General features: G+C 41.6%; 1 protein-coding gene across 9 annotated transcripts in view; it reads left to right on the top strand.

Annotated features, from left to right (window-relative positions):
- The window catches only part of astn1 (astrotactin 1), a 439,026-nt gene that overhangs the window by 232,772 nt on the left and 192,460 nt on the right, over positions 1-13,794 (top strand). For all 9 annotated transcript variants that reach the window (XM_084912727.1, XM_084912726.1, XM_084912725.1 and 6 more), the window contains one exon: positions 102-229. In XM_084912727.1, the coding sequence (XP_084768853.1) occupies positions 102-229 (128 nt within the window). The remainder of the gene's footprint in view (positions 1-101; positions 230-13,794) is intronic.

Raw genomic sequence — 13,794 nt, 5'->3', positions numbered from 1 at the left:
TTTCTGCTTCTTCCCTTTCTTCCCTTTTTCATCCCGTGCTGGGCAACTGAGCACGGATGTCTCTTAATTGGAGCTCTCTATATTATCTCTCTTTACACCAGGCAGAAGAACTTTGCCCGAGGCATCGAACAGCAGCTCCCAGATGGCATGGTGGTGGCATCGGTGCCAACAGAGGCTCAATGCCACGAGGAGCTGTCAGACCCTGTGCCCGACCCAGAATACCTCACAGGTATGAAACCATATTTCATACTTTAGCACACAGCTGTGACAAAGCATTGTTATCACCGGTCTGTTGAAAATCTTCCTCAATCAAACAAAGAAGCAAAATAACAAATAAAACCTCACATAGAAATTAAGGAAACAATGGTTTATGTTCAGCCAATAGCTTTTTTTATTCATTACACTGAATCCCTGCTGTAAAGCTGTCTGCAATGTCTACAGTTTTGGCAAGAAAACTACAGTTAGGATGCATTAGGCATAAATAATGTCCTCCAGAACTGTCCATAATTCCTCTGATATCCTGGGCTCAGCTTTTCTGCGTATGTTTGCAATAATTTTTGACTTTAACTGGGGTTACTTTGATGCTTTGTCTCACTCTCATTACTTTTTGTTTTAACAGTTTTTAGAAAGCTGTAAGGAAAAGGAAATAGAGCTTATTAATTTACCTCTGTATTCGATAAATACTTGCCAAGGGATCAGTATTAGATCTTAGAATGGATTGGTGGATCTCCAGTTCGAGATCTGAAGCCTTGCTTGTTGTGCTATTTTGAATTGCAGTGCAGAGGTATTGCATTAAGTCTTTAGAAATTACAGCTGGTTTGTACATATTGCTGCATTTTCTAAGACTCAAAATGTGTTGGAGAAGTAACAATTTTAAATAAAAAGATTATTTTTAATACTTGGGTGGAAATACTCTGCAGTCATGCCTGAAGTCTAGAACCAATGGTATCACAAAACACTGTATTTCTTCAAAAGTTGATTCTGTCCATCTGGACGTAGCGTTTTGTGGGAGAAACATTTCGTCACTCATCCAAGTGACTTCTTCAGTCTCAGCTGACTGCAGTTTTCCCCAATCTTATAAACAGTGATTGCAGCCATTCCTCAACTCTCTGTGAATGGGACTCATGGTTGTTGATCAATGGTCATGAGAATTTGCATAATTAAGATTAAGTAACTGACCTCCCAGCCCATTGTTCCTTCACCGGGCTGGTTTCAGTCATTATGCAAATGTCCTGTTTATAAGATTGGAAACCTGCAGTCAGCTGAGACTGAAGACGTCACCTGGATGAGTGACGAAACGTTTCTCCCACAAAACGCTACGTCCAGATGAACAGAATCAACTTTTGGAGAGTTACTTTCCTGGATGATTGAGAATGCATCAAGACACTGTATTTCTTCTTTAGAAGCTCTGCCAGGTCTTTACTACAGTCGCTTCAGTGGTGGTGTACAGAGACATTGTGCACATACTTAACAGACCAACTGTGTTTACTCTTTGAAGTATTGCTTGCTTTACGTTCCTGTATATATCTGAACTCATGAATAATATAAGAGAGGAGAGTGGTTTAAGTTTTTCTTTCTGTGGACTAAACTGAGATATTTACCAAGTTGCATATTTGTCGATGTAAAACATAGCTTGTGCTTTATTATCCCTCATCAGCATTATATTTAGTTATCAGGAAACACACTGCCAGCAAAAGCCAGCTTGTTATATTTTAAATGCACGAACACAATCCTTAAATAATTACTTACATATTTATCATTTGTATTTTTTTTTAAAACTGACAGCTGTCAGCTGCAGTATGGGCTTGCAAAATTCACACAAAGAAAATATAGTATGAGTGGAAAAGCTTGTGCAAAACTCCCAAAAAGTTTTCTGGCTACTTCTCAGGGAAAACTCTGAATCTGTGGTTCATGACTCAAGTCAGTAATGAATGTGAAGGAAAAATAGGTAGAACATTAGCAAAATAATTTTTCATTTGACAACTGTGAGGAGGAGGCGGGAGGCTGGTGGGTTGTGCCACCACTGCCGTGATTCATTAGTGAGCGGTACCAGAAGCCATCGTGCTCTATTCTCTTCATTACCAGTGCAGCACATGGCTCCATGTTTGAACAGCGCGCAGCCGTCCAGTGTGAAACAGCTGCCGTGAACACAGAAAACATGAAGAAAAAAACCCTTGGCTTGCTGTATATCAAGCAATTCCAGAAGGCCAAAAATTTGTATCATCCATCTGGACGCCTCATTAGCTACAGAGTTTGACCTCACTGCTTTTTTTTTCTCTCGCCCAGCTTAGTTTTATAGCTTTAAATCTATGAAATCATGCTGAGCAATCATGACTTCTTTATTGACTAATTTAAAAGGAAAACAGCAAACAGCAGTTTGACAGAAAAGTTAGCTCGAAAGCACCACTCTGTTTTGGCCAGAACAGTTTTTCCTTTCTTTTTTTTTTTCCTCGGAGCTAGCATTTAAGTTGTAGAACTTGCAGATATTTTGTAAAGAGTAGGCAGATGCAGTGAAGGGGATATCCTCTATCTGCCTGTCTGTATAAGTAATAACTCTCTTCTTCATGTTTTACAACAATAGTCAGTGTGAAATTAATAATTATGTTTCAGCATATTTTCCCAGGAATGCTTCATTTGGGCAGCTTGCTGGCTAAGCTTATTCCAGGCACCTGGGTAACTGTCTCTAAATTGCCTCACAGTGTAGAAAGCAGCAGATTGCAGGATGGCTTCATCACTTGTTGTTCATATAACGGCAGTGATACAAGGCCAGTCAGGGCAGCAATTCAAAACTGCATCATCCGAGGTTATGTGCAAAGGTGATGGACAATCAAATGACAACAGTGTAATACTGGTTCCAACTGGCATTTATTGGAAACTTCAGAGGATATTAAAACCACCTAATCTAAATGGATCTCCTACTGTCAAGTCCCCAAGCCCTTCACTCTCCTCTTTGTGCCTTCCTTTCTGCCTGCACAGCTCAAACCTTTTCATCCCTATATTGCTCCTGGGTTTGCAGTGCACGTAGCCCAGAACACAGTCCAATGTAGCAGCACTTCTCCTCTCCACCTCCACCTTTGTATTGGGCCTTGGCTGTGGGTTTTACTGAAGAGTAATATCATGAATTGAGATATCATTTCAAAGCATCCGCCATGGTGCTTTAGAAGCACACAGTGTACTCTAAGGCACAACCGTTTTCCCACTTTTCTCCTCCAATGATAGAAGAACTGATGCTTGATGCTTAGGGGTATTTGGAAAGTACAATATGGTGGTCCACATATATAGATTTACTGTATAAAGAAGTCAAAATCTATCATGGAGAGAGCTGAACTCATCATGTGTGCTGGAAATCATATGGCAGCAGCTCAATGCATTTAGGCATGTAGACATTCTGCTGACACTCTGCTGAAGTTAAATCACCGTTCTTTTCCATTCTGATGCTCCATTTTAAGTGGCAACCTTCTCTAGGGTTTCCAGAGAAGGTTGCCCCTCCGATGGTGCGTCTGGAAGAAGATAATGTCACCCTCATCACCAAAATCCGCCTGTACTGCACACTGGTATTGCCCATTCTTCTCTATGGATCCGAGACCTTGGTCATCCTCAAGCACAACCTCAACAAGTTCGAGGTCTTCCAAATGCGCCATTTGCATCAGATTCTCCGAGTGTCCCTCCCTTCCCATCTCAGCACGATATGTAGTCAATGTCACCAGCAACACTCGATGGAAGTGCTGATCCAGAAGCAATGACTGCAATGGTTTGGCCACATCTGTGGCATGAGCAACCATCGCCTGACATATTGCCTCCTGCTGCAGCAGCGCCCCGCCCATTGGAGAATCAAGCGTGACGCGCCCAAGAAGACTTGAAGATGATCTTAAACAACAACGTCTAACCCTCAAGGCCAGAGATCACAAGGCCTAGAAGTGCATCGTTGACCAAGATAGAAACCCTAAGGCACCCACAGCGACGTATTGGCTTCGTGGCTGACCTCCCCTGCAGACCGCCAGCAAGGGACAAAAATAAGAAAAAGAAAGAGGGTTTACAGTAAATGGTCAGAGAAAAAAAAATACATATAAAACTATTTCCCGTGATGGCAGTTCTCTTGGTTCCAGAGGTCTGAGGAGAATGGCTAAACTGCTTCAAGCTGATAGGAAGCAAACAGTAACTCAGATAACTTTTTACAACCAAGGTATGTAGAAGAGCATCTGTGAATGCACAATGTACTGAACCTTGAAGCAGATGATAATAATAAATAGTATCCTGATTCTCAGCTGCCATTCATGTCAGCTAACAATTCACACAAGTCACCAAAATGGGATTAGAAATTTTGAAATGTTGCCTGTTGATGGGCTCCGCCAGGGCTGCCCTTTGTCACCGATTCTGTTCATAATTTTTTTGGACAGGATTTCTAGGCGCAGCCAAGTGGCGGAGGGCTTTCACTTCGGTGACCTCAGAATCTCATCTCTGCTTTTCGCGGATGATGTGGTTCTGTTGGCTTCATCGGGTGATGCCCTCCAGCTCGCACTGGAACGGTTCGCTGCGAGTGGGACGCTGCGGGAATGAGGATCAGCACCTCCAATTCTGAGGCCATGGTTCTCAGCCACAAAAGGGTGGAGTGCCCACTCTGGGTTGGGGATGAGTTCCTGCCCCAAGTGGAGGAGTTCAAGTATCTCGGGGTCTTGTTCGCGAGTGATGGGAGAAGGGAGCCGGAGATCGATAGACGGATTGGTGCTGCGGCCGCAGTGATGCCGACGCTGCACCGGTCCGTCGTGGTGAAGAGGGAGCTGAGTGTAAAAGCGAAGCTCTCAATTTACCGGTCGATCTACGTCCCTACCCTCACCTATGGCCACGAGCTGTGGGTAGTGACCGAAAGAACGAGATCGCGGATACAAGCGGCGGAAATGAGCTTCCTCCAAAGGGTGGCTGGTCTCAACCTTAGAGATAGGGTGAGAAGTGCGGCCATCCGGGAGGGGCTCAGAGTAGAGCAGCTGCTGCTCCACATCGAAAGGAGCCAGTTGAGGTGGTTCGGACATCTGACAAGGATGCCTCCTCGGCGCATCCTGGGTGAGGTGTTCCGGGCATGTCCCACCGGGAGGAGGCCCCGGGGCAGACCCAGGACACGCTGGAGAGATTATATCTCTCCGCTGGCCTGGGAACACCTTGGTGTTCCCCTGGATAAGCTAGAGGAGGTGTCTGGGGAGAGGGAGGTCTGGGCTTCTCTGCTTAGGCTGCTGCCCCCGTGACCCGGACCCGGATAAAGCAGAAGAAGATGGATGGATGGATGGATGTTGCCTGGCGTGATAAATCCACCGTGAAATTCACAGAATAGGGTCAGAGTTTGGTCTAAGTCCCATGAAAGCATTGACCATCCTGCCTTGTATCAACAGTTCAGGCTGGTCCTTAGTACTAACCCATTTAAATGCCACAGAGTAATGTTGCAGACAATGTCCATCTCTGCCCCATGCCATGTCTAAAGCTCAAATGATCTCAAATTGATGTCTTGACCAGCCCCAATTTACAGTCAGCTGATCTCAATCCAACGGAGCACCTTTGGGTGGTAGAATGGGACATTTGTATCATGGATATGCAGGCAATTGTGTGATGCTGCAAGTGTGTGATGCTGTCATGTCAATATGAACCTAATTTTGTTCTGTTGTACCTTCTGAACTGACTTTATCCTTAGTTGCATAAATTACAGAAAGTTTAATTTCAGGTCACTTTCCATGACCAGTTGTTCATTTTTGAAAACACTACCTCCATAATGAATGGACTCAATATCTCAGGCAAACTTATCAACGTGTCTTACAGCATCTTCAAAACACTGTTGTAGCTGCTGTGTTGAATGTCATAAGAAAAGAAGGCATAACCCTCAAGCTCTTTTATATTTAAGATGTTTCTAAATAAACTGGCATACTCTTCCATCGCCTTGTCACAAATGATGCAAGCATCACATAAATGCCTCATGAAAGCTGACAAGCAATCACTTGTGGTCCATAAATGCACTCTGTGGAGCTTCAGGCAGAACAAATGTGTTACACAGAAGAGTACATATTTGCTTTATACTTCTTTTTGCCTGTACAGAAAACATTTTACAGTAGTGTGCAGTTCAGTGTAATAGTCAGTAGTCTTGCGATGCTCTACCTGTCATGTTAGTAAGTGTGTTTCATTCACTGTTGACAGATCTCATAATCTCTGTGACCACAGACCTTTTTTTTTCTGGCTGACACATTGTCATTATTTTTTTTAAACATTTCCCTTTGCCATGTTACATAACTTTGTTTATGACTGATGTGCCAGTAAGTCAGGCAGCAAAAATCTGTCCTGGGTGTTCCTGAAACTTGCCTTATGCTGCCTTGAAACCTTGCTTATGAAATGCTTATTTTTGGATCTCTGCCATAGCTGACTTACACTGATTAGTTGGATTCACTTTGCTAAGGCTCACATGTATACTTGCCTAATATCAGCTAAAGATCCAGAGCACAAAAACACATTTATTTAACAATAATGATAATATTTGGTACTGTATTCATTTCTGTTAGACTCTTTTAATATGACTTAAATGCTAAGCTTTGTTTTCATTTCAAAATTTAGAAAGAAATGTGGAAGAAGTTGCTGTAGCACTCAGGGGTTTGTGATTCGGGTTGAGGTTGTTTTGTTGGGCGGCGGGTGATCTAATGGCTGTGTGTGTGCTAACTTAAATCCAAACAGTTATTCCCACAGCTAGAGATGCTATTAGCAGTAGGCAGTATTTGATGAGCCATTTATTAGATTTTTGGGAAGGCAGTTGTATCATGCTAAGGTCATGCAGAGCACCCACAAACAGTCAAGCGACAACAAACTGGACAAGATAGTGGAGTATTTAGCTACATTTCTTGTAGGTATCAAACTCTAAAAAAAAATTTAAAAAAATAAAAATAATGGCTATCATTGGTAGCAAAACAATAATCTGAAGTTAAGTAGAATTGTTAGAAGCAATCCCCAAACTTCCTAGAATTGGAAACTGCTCGTAATTCTCTAATTTATGGACAATTTGACTTTTCTGATACTTCATACTGTATAACCACTTTGACTCAGGCATGAACCTCTGTTATAAAACCAGTTTATATGACTATGAATGTTCTGGCCAAATTTCCATTGGGATTTCAGCATTGTAATATTTTATGTAGTGCCACCGATTTTAATGCTTTTATAACTGGACTTGTCACAAACTCTACACTCAATTAAGGGCATGACTTTCTGGAGCTTCCTATCTGCCTAATCAAAGGAGATTCAGGATTTTAAAACTTTGCCAGACAAGTTATGCTTTAGGTCAAATCTGTTCACAACTGCAATCATACTGTAGCTTATAGTAATGCATATGAACCTGCAAAACAAATGTTATTATGATCTGCTTTGTTTGGTTTTTATTGGTGTAGGTATTCACTTTTACCAACCATCTATCAGTGTATTTTCTTCTGTTTATCTGATTAAGGCTTACAAGGGGGTTGCAGTCTATACCAGCTGTTATAGGGCGAGAGGTGGGCTACACCCTGGACACCTCAGTGTAGGGTGATAGACTGGACAGTCTGTCAGGGGCTTTAATGTTTCACAAAATGGATTTTAAACATGTATTGGTGTCCAACAGACATGTGTCTGCAATTGTTAATGTTTTTCTGTGCAGATACTATTTTGTTGACAAAAAAGCCTCGTTTTGCTGCCCACGACAGCCCAGTTTTTCTTGCTATACCCACAGGAAGCTAAATCAGGTCAGTTAAACCAATCGCCTCATTACTTTTAGTGAAGCCAATCTGAGTATAGCAAAGAGAGAGGAAAAGGCTTAATTCTCTTTAATTTCCAGAAATTCTGAAAATCGGAATATAGGTGATATATAACATAAAAATGAACGTCACCCACAGTGTTGAAAAAGTGACGATAAATCAGCAGCACACCACAAGAGGACCAACAAAAGTTAAATGAGCCTGTTTGCGACCAGAGAAAAGTTTTCATTCCAAAACAGTTCAGGACAGAAAGTTTTGTAGAGCCAGCAGCTCACCAGCTGGCAACATAATCATTCAGTCAGTGGTACTGATCAACAATCTTGTCACCCCCTACGTGGATATATTATGGTCATTATGTTCTGTGGGCCAGTAGCAGTCTTACTTACTGGCCCTTTAAGACAGATGGTCCGTCATATGCTCATTGAATTCTTTCCTATAAACATTTGCTATGTCTCAGCTGTATGACAGCAAGTTGTGTGAAAGACAGAGAGAAAACTTGCTTCAGTTTAGAAATCTTGGCTGGGGCTGTGGCGACACCATCCACATGAAGTCACCTGGGGCATCTTCTTACCTTACCGCACCTGTTCACTTGGCCTCCACCATTCCACTGAGTGCACAAACACAAGCATCAGTTGCAAAGCTCTCCAAGCCCCAGCTTGCTGGCTCTACGCCACGTCTGCTCGTCTCCTGGCAGGCCACGGGCATTATAACAGCGCCTGCAGTTAATTGCAAGGCTCAGGTAATTGTCCGTCGGTTAGACAGACGTGCAGAGGCGGTGTAAGTGAGAGGAACGTCTGTTGAGGTGCGATGGGCGCCACCCCTCCGTCCCTTGCTGATTCGACCAGGTTTCGTTGCTATGGTCAGTGTATTTGTCACAATGTCAGCACTCCTTGTTCCAGCCCTCTCCGGCCCTCGCAGGGGTGAAATCATTCATCTTCCTATTCATCTCCGGGCTTGGAAGCCATTCATCATGAGGCCAGAGACCTCCATCAATTATTCCGATGGGAGAAAGAGTGAGGAAAGAGAGGTTTTTGAAAGGCAAATACATCTTGATTTAATTGGAAAGCAAGTATGCTCAATGCTGCTAAGCAGATTTCCCCCAAGATGGAGCTTTAGAGATAACTGACCAGAATAGAGACGATGGACAAAGAAAATTGAGGAGAACAAGAGACAATAGAGTGTAAGAAAGATGGAAGGAAAGCCCATGAAAATTTTAGCGGATGAAAGAAAGCAAAGAACAAAAACCTCAAAGAAGACCCAACAAGTAAATGAATGACAGCCATTTTTCTGTGCCGTCTGCAGGCAGGAGAAGAGCAGAGCCGGGACAAAGGAATCAATTGGTGGATGTTAAAAGGTCAGCGAAGCAGTCTTGACCTGCTCTCATCCTCTGCTAGCAGTCATAATGACACTGCCTCTGCAACACACGTCACATTTGTATCTTTGTGTGTGTGAATGCTCAGAAAGATGTAACGCAACAGAGCGCACCAAAGGTGAAAGCGTTGTCCCTTCCAGTCATCACAGCTTTGCAGCGGCTCCCTTGTCATTTGTCATCAGAGTCACAGATTTTTGCTGTGGCTTTGGTGAAATGGCTGATTTGACAGTTTTTATTTTCAGAAGAGAAGTTTCCAAAGAAATAAAAGGGATCTTGATTTCTGAGGATATTTGAGGAGGTGTCAACATTTTTTTTGTATAGAGTATATGTAAGAGTTCAATAAGGAGAAATCATTTGGAGGAACTGGACATGAGTTTATAAGATATACAATTCAATTCAAAGGTGTTTCCTGATTAGACTCCAATGAACCATCATAGCAGAACAGAGTCCCGGCAGTAATGGACATTAGGACAGGACCCCCTGGTAAAAATAAAGATGGCACCTCGGATGGGGCTCTGAGTGACCAGGGTGAGACAGAGATGGAGAGGAGGTAGGCTGTACCAATGTGAGACTGAAGAACGATGACATTTAAAGCATACACAACAGCAGCTGATTGGCTCACAGAAGGCGGACAAGAAAATGATTGGACTAGAACAACAATGTCAGGATTGAGTTTGACAGCGTGGGAAAATGAAAGTGATGTAAAAAATAGACTAGCAGTCTGAACCCCTGGCATAAACAGTCTATGCGGTCGTTTAGGACCACAACCACTAGGGGTGTGGGTGGGGGCACATGACTTTCTGCATTGCTTGCTACACATACTGTGGTTGTAGTAATTTTGCATATAAATGAAGGTCTGTTACCTCACCTTGTCAGATGAGTTCACACGATGTTGAATAAGCCTATCAGCACCAGATGAAGACATTTCAATTCTCGAGAATCTGCCGACTTTGGAATACTTCTGCCAGTTAAGAAGCTAAATTCTGGTTAGCTCCAGCTAACTGCTTCTTATATAATGCTTTTCTACTCTGAGTGCTCAAAGCGCTTTATACAGCGCTACTTACAGAGAGACACACCCACCTGGTCACCTTAAAGATGAAGATAAAGAAGAAGATGAAGTTCTAGTCCATCAATCAATGTCAGCAGAATTGATTAAGAAGAGCCGTTTATAGGATTCATGCATCACACACACATCATCAAAAACGAGTGAGCTGTCACCTGCTGCAACACATTTGCTGAGGTGAATCAGGAAGCTTGAGAATTTACATTGGGGGAAATAATTATTTGATCCCTGGCTGAATTTCTAAGTTTGCAATTTTTTGTTTCTGCTGGTTTTTTTAACCCACCTGAGAGAATGACAGCATCTACAACTGATTTCCTCGTGGACAATCAGCTTGCTCTTATATTGAAAGTTTGGCCAGTTTGCTATTGTGGCAACTGTTCATATCATTCAGTGTTTCTTAAATATTTGATGAACTACAACTCCATCGTCTTGGAATGCAGATGACAGGTGACAGTAGTTCTACTCTGAAGGTCTGTTGTGAGTTGCATTGGTTTTTTAGCCACACCTCAGTTGTAGAGCTGACTAGTCCACCATCAGAGTGTAGAGAAGAAGCTACAGTCTAAGATGCTGGAGTTGAAGTTTGGCCACAAGATCTCTGCACAAGGCAGGTGAATACATTGCTCACTTATTTATTTCTCATGAAGTACCTGTCAAATAAAATATTTCCAAAGAAGCACTACCACAAATAAAATCTAAATGTGTGAGAAACACTGAGCTGATTTTTCAGCCTCAGACGCTGCCGTGTGGGAAGAATATATTCTTGTATATATAGTATATATTGTGATAGAGTTGCTGTGAAATCAATGAAGAGTTCGGTAACTTTTCAGTGAGAAGTAAAGTAAAACTAAGTTTTCTTTTCCTTTTTTTTAATTTACATGCTGCCTGTTTGTCATCATCGTCTTACACTTAATAATTCCATCATTCAGTTTTATGATAAATTGTAGATTTATGTATGAGGCAAAATAAAGGCCTAGGTAAAAGGAACACTCACACAAGACATTGATAGCAGCAACCAACATTTGATTAAAACCACCAAAAAATCCAGATTTTGTTGACAAAATGTATCTTCTTGCAGTCCAGCTGATCATATCAAACATGCATGCTTGGAATATGTGACTGTGATTCTATCTGCTATGTGTGTGAAAGATTGATGGAACATGTAGGTGAGGCTTGCAAAGCTTTCATGCTTTGTTATCGTGCATTCCCATGAAATATGAAATCTTGCCACTAAGATTGTTTGTAAATCTCATTTCTGATTTGAATATATATGTGTCCAGCAAGACACTTGGGCTAAAATGTATGCGTTCACTGTTGGGTGAACTTCAAACTTTTTCTATTAAAATTTGACTTGACATTTATGCTGAAAGGTTAAGACACAAAGTTAAATGCCAATTGTTCCAAATTCAGCTCCTATCCATTAATAATAAATTTTTATTGCATTTTAGGCTAATGAATATCATTGCAATCAGTGCATTTTGGAGCCTTGATTAGATTTGAATCGATCAAACAATCCTGTGGAAATAAGCCTGTCCATTCAATCGTTCGTTCGTTTGTTCGTTCGTTTGTTCAGTCATTCTCAGAGCAGGCCAGGCTTGGCCCATCAAGGTCACTCTTTGTGTTATTTCCTTCATCTCGTCATGTCCAACTCCACCGCCCCTCAGGTTCTGCCCGTGGTCTCTGCGCACTCTCTCCATGCTGTAAGCCATTAGACATGTCAGCACCAAGATGGCACATAATCTATATTTTATAAGGCCTTGATATAATTGGTGGCAGTGAGGGAAGGTCATGCCTTCAGGGGCCCTCGTCTTTCCCCCCATTGGATTCTAAGACAAAATCCTCAAACAGCAGCCCTCTAGTCGTGAATGTGGATTGGACATGATAAGGCAGATTAGGCAGTGAGTGCAGTTTTAAGGGGAGTGAAGATGCAGAGTGTGCTGGAGCGCAGCAATTATTCAGCATGTATTTACTTTGAAAAACATGCGTGGGCTATAATTTATTCAGCACAGGGACAGAGAGGAGAGAGAATTCTTAAGCTCAACGAGAGCCATGACTGACAGGGCTGATGGTTGCTATCAGAATAACTGCAGTGTCTTGGTTTTTTAAGGTAAAAGTTCTTTTTCTATTCATTAGCATAACATAGCAGTTCAAATGATTTTGAAGATTGTTAGAGATTATTGTGAGCCAAAAGGATAATAAGCTAAGTAGTATGTACAGTATATTGTTTCTGTTATTTGTGTTTTGGATATAGAGTCTTTATTGAAAATGTTAGAGTTAGAAAGGAGGCAAGTCAAAAAAGCAAGCGGACCATCACAAACTGTTAACATTAGGAGTTAGCCGTTTTCCGAGAGTTGTTCGTTTTTGTCACGTGGTGTGGAGGATAAATGTAGGAGAATAACTCCTGCAATTTGTGTCAACAGTCGCGCATTTGCATTTTAGAACTGCTCTGCGTTTCTTTCGTCTTCTTTTTTTTAAGCATACTCCTGTTAAACGATGAATATATATGCATGCAGATAACCTCAACAGAGCGAGCTAGGGTAAATGACGTTAAATGATTGTGGGCGATGTTTTCTTTCAACAGATTTGTTCTCCAGGGGAATCTATGCTTTCACCAGGTGCAAGCGTCTTTGCAGTGCACCACTGTCATAATCAATGACGTTGATTACGTTGACAAATCGCTGCGGGACCTGCCGTTGTTTAGCATTTCTCCGGATCTGCTTATTATAAACTCGACACTCTCACTTAGCTCCCCACCAATAGCCCCACCGAATGCAAAGAACATGGGAAGAAGAACGATCAGTGAGCAGCGACTCCTCCAGTTGAGTTTTCTCTGCCCATTTATTCATTCACTTGTTAAATTGGAAAGCCCCTGCTTAAGCATCTGTCCCTAGCTTCCCTTGATTCTAAAGCAGCTTTAATGAGATTTATTGACAGGGATCTTATGAAACAGCATTACCAAAGCCTTGGGGTATAATAAAGTTGTATAATTCAAAACAGAGAAATGGATTATTTTAGTTTCCTACAGGGAAGTTCTATTGAATGACCACTAGTTTTTCTCCTCTCAGTCTTTTATTTATGCTCGATACCAAATTATACTTAAGTCATCTTTTATCCCACAGCCAATGATAATTTGAATTTTCTTTGCATAATGGGATCAAATCAATATGCTGTAATCAGCCATTTATATGCAACAGTTTGAAGCTCATTAACAGCATATTCATTAAAGTGGTACAATCACTTATCCTGATGCTACAATAATAAAATGAAGATCTGAAATTTTTGAGAAACGACAAAATGAACGCAGAGGTCGTTCCAGTTTCATTTTCTTAATCACATATGGAGCCAGCACTAGACCGTTATCAAATCATAGGAGGTTCACACACAGACTTAGATGACTCAAATTTAATTGTATCGGATGTAGTGAAACACAGTGGTTTCTTGTTGATGGGTTTGTTCAGCTTTCCCTGCTATGATTTCATTGATATACTTTCTCATATCCTTTTCAAAGTACTCCCATGTTTCCTTGTCTTTGTCTATTTTATTTTGGTAATAAAGCTCTTGACTTGTTTCTGGTTGCTTTGCTCTCTTTGTTTTCCTCTTCGTTTTTGATT

The sequence above is a fragment of the Perissodus microlepis genome, chromosome 18 (assembly GCF_051167445.1).
Source record: "Perissodus microlepis isolate ML-2025 ecotype Zambia chromosome 18, ASM5116744v1, whole genome shotgun sequence".
In the NCBI taxonomy this organism is placed as follows: domain Eukaryota; kingdom Metazoa; phylum Chordata; class Actinopteri; order Cichliformes; family Cichlidae; genus Perissodus; species Perissodus microlepis.
The sequence above is the reverse complement of the archived record's forward strand: the minus strand, read 5'-3'. Positions and strand labels throughout refer to the sequence as shown.